The 2,216-nt window shown below is 34.8% G+C and overlaps 1 protein-coding gene across 1 annotated transcript in view; it reads right to left on the minus strand.

The window, feature by feature from the left end:
- The window catches only part of LOC106877940 (ubiquitin-conjugating enzyme E2 S), a 50,319-nt gene that overhangs the window by 14,816 nt on the left and 33,287 nt on the right, over positions 1-2,216 (minus strand). The window contains exon 4 of the mRNA XM_014927019.2: positions 518-665. Coding sequence (XP_014782505.1) covers positions 518-665 — 148 coding nt within the window. The remainder of the gene's footprint in view (positions 1-517; positions 666-2,216) is intronic.

The following is a 2,216-nucleotide window of genomic DNA, read 5'->3' on the forward strand; positions in this document are numbered from 1 at the left end:
GGCACATAAAAGACACCATTTCGAGCGTGGCCGTTTTCGTGCGCGTGACACGTAAAAGCACCCACTACACTCTCTGAGTGGTTGGCGTTAGGAAGGGCATCCAGCTGTAGAAACTCTGCCAAATCAGACTGGAGCCTGGTGTTGCCATCCGGTTTCACCAGTCCTCAGTCAAATCGTCCAACCCATGCTAGCATGGAAAGCGGACGTTAAACGATGATGATGATGATGATGATAATTTAATATACTTATGTTTATCAACGAGTTTAAAAGTAAACTAAATTGGATGTTTCAGAGCAAAGTTGTTGTCATTTTAGACTTACAAACTGAATTAAGAAAAACAAATTTACTCATTTTAAAAAAATATTTAATCTCTCTGTAACCTGGAATACCTTTGAAATAGATGTGGAATACATAAAAACTAGAATTATTATTCTACATCACAATAATGTAATCAAGTAGATGAAATGTAAAAGAAAAATGAACAATAAATTTTAGTTATAATTAAAAATGTACATACCAGGCCCTTCTATTCTAGCCTGTATATCTGTAATATCCTCTTCATTGGGGAAGACTTTTACTCCTTCAGGAGGGTTGCTGGATAAATCAGCAAGTTCCTTAGCAACTTGACGGATAACTTGGGGAGACAAGTTTTCCACATTAGAACACTGATAAAAGAGAAAAAATATTATTAGCCAAAATAGACACAAGTTAATAAATATTCATGTTGTAAATTACCCTCTTCAATGATTCCTTTCATAAATATGAACTTAGATTTCATTAAGTGAGATAAATCAAGAGTTGTGCTATTCATTACAAATGTAAATCAAATGGTTCTGCCTAAAAGTCAAAGAAGACAGTGGAATTGTTTTGCAGAAATGTCACAATTGCACTATGAGGAAATTAACATTTATAATGCACATTTTCTAATTTCATATAGAGGTATATATATATAAATTTAAACTGAAATTACTCTATAATTTTTTTAAACCAAAACAAACCAAACTGAAGTGCAGAACATTAATGAATCTCCTGTACTCAACCTTTCTTGGTTTGACAAACTTGACATTTTGCTTTCTGATTAAGCTTTTGATATTGAGTCTTCTTTGTTCCACTTCTTTAAGGCCAGTCGCATAGTTTTTATAAACCTGACATAATATCCTATCATTACTTGGCAGTGGACAGCATGTAGTAGAATAGCATAACAAAATTGTAAAACCTAAGTGCAACACATGGAAAGACTAAAAGGAATATCAAGAAAGCAAGAAGATAAAGAAAGAAAAGATGAGAACTAAAAGTTCATGATTTTGCATTAAGTAGAATGAAATAGCTTGGATTTGAAAATGGCAATCCACATGATCCAGGATAAGTGGGGAGAAGTATATACAACTTAACATTAGTGCATTCACAGTCAATAACAGTGAAAAGAAAGGTATGAAGATGTCATTATAAGATGTTCTGTTGAATATGGCAAATCTAAATGGAATCATCTGCAGAGTCATGTACTAAAGTTAGCTTCAGTATAAAATTATCAGGTCATGTAAATACTATACTAATAACACCCTAAACTATTTGAGTAATACAGAAATGTGCAACCATCAATGACAAGTAAAATAGTACCATCAGCTGTAATGCTCTTGCAAAGCTACAAGGGATAAAGATGAACTGGTCAGGTTCAATTATAAACCTTCAAAAAAGATAAAACATGCCTTGAAAGTAGTTGAGACAGAAATAGCAAAGTTATCATATGCAGGATTGGCTTTGATAAGATACTATATTTCTGTTGAGACAACTACAAGAAGTTCCTAGCTAAAAACTAACCACTCTATTTTTGTTAATCTGAAGAAACCATTTAAACAATGTCATGCCCATGACAGTTTGGTGTGTATTAAGACTACATGTTCATGTACAAAGTTGTTGTAACAAGCATAGGGTTGGCAGAAAGAAATTGTGCAGAAGCAGGTGGGCTAAAACACAAAAGTTTAAGACTAGTCTCTGAGAACTTTTTGTTATCATCATCATCATCATCATTTAACGTCCGCCTTCCATGCTAGCATGGGTTGGATGATTTGACTGAGGGCTGGCGAACCAGAAGGCTACACCAGGTTCTAATCTGATTTGGCAGAGTTTCTACAGCTGAATGCCCTTCCTAACGCCAACCACTCCGAGAGTGTAGTGGATGCTTTTACGTGCCACCGGCATGAAGGCCAGTCAGGTGG

Source organism: Octopus bimaculoides, chromosome 2, assembly GCF_001194135.2.
Source record: "Octopus bimaculoides isolate UCB-OBI-ISO-001 chromosome 2, ASM119413v2, whole genome shotgun sequence".
Taxonomy (NCBI): Eukaryota; Metazoa; Mollusca; class Cephalopoda; order Octopoda; family Octopodidae; genus Octopus; species Octopus bimaculoides.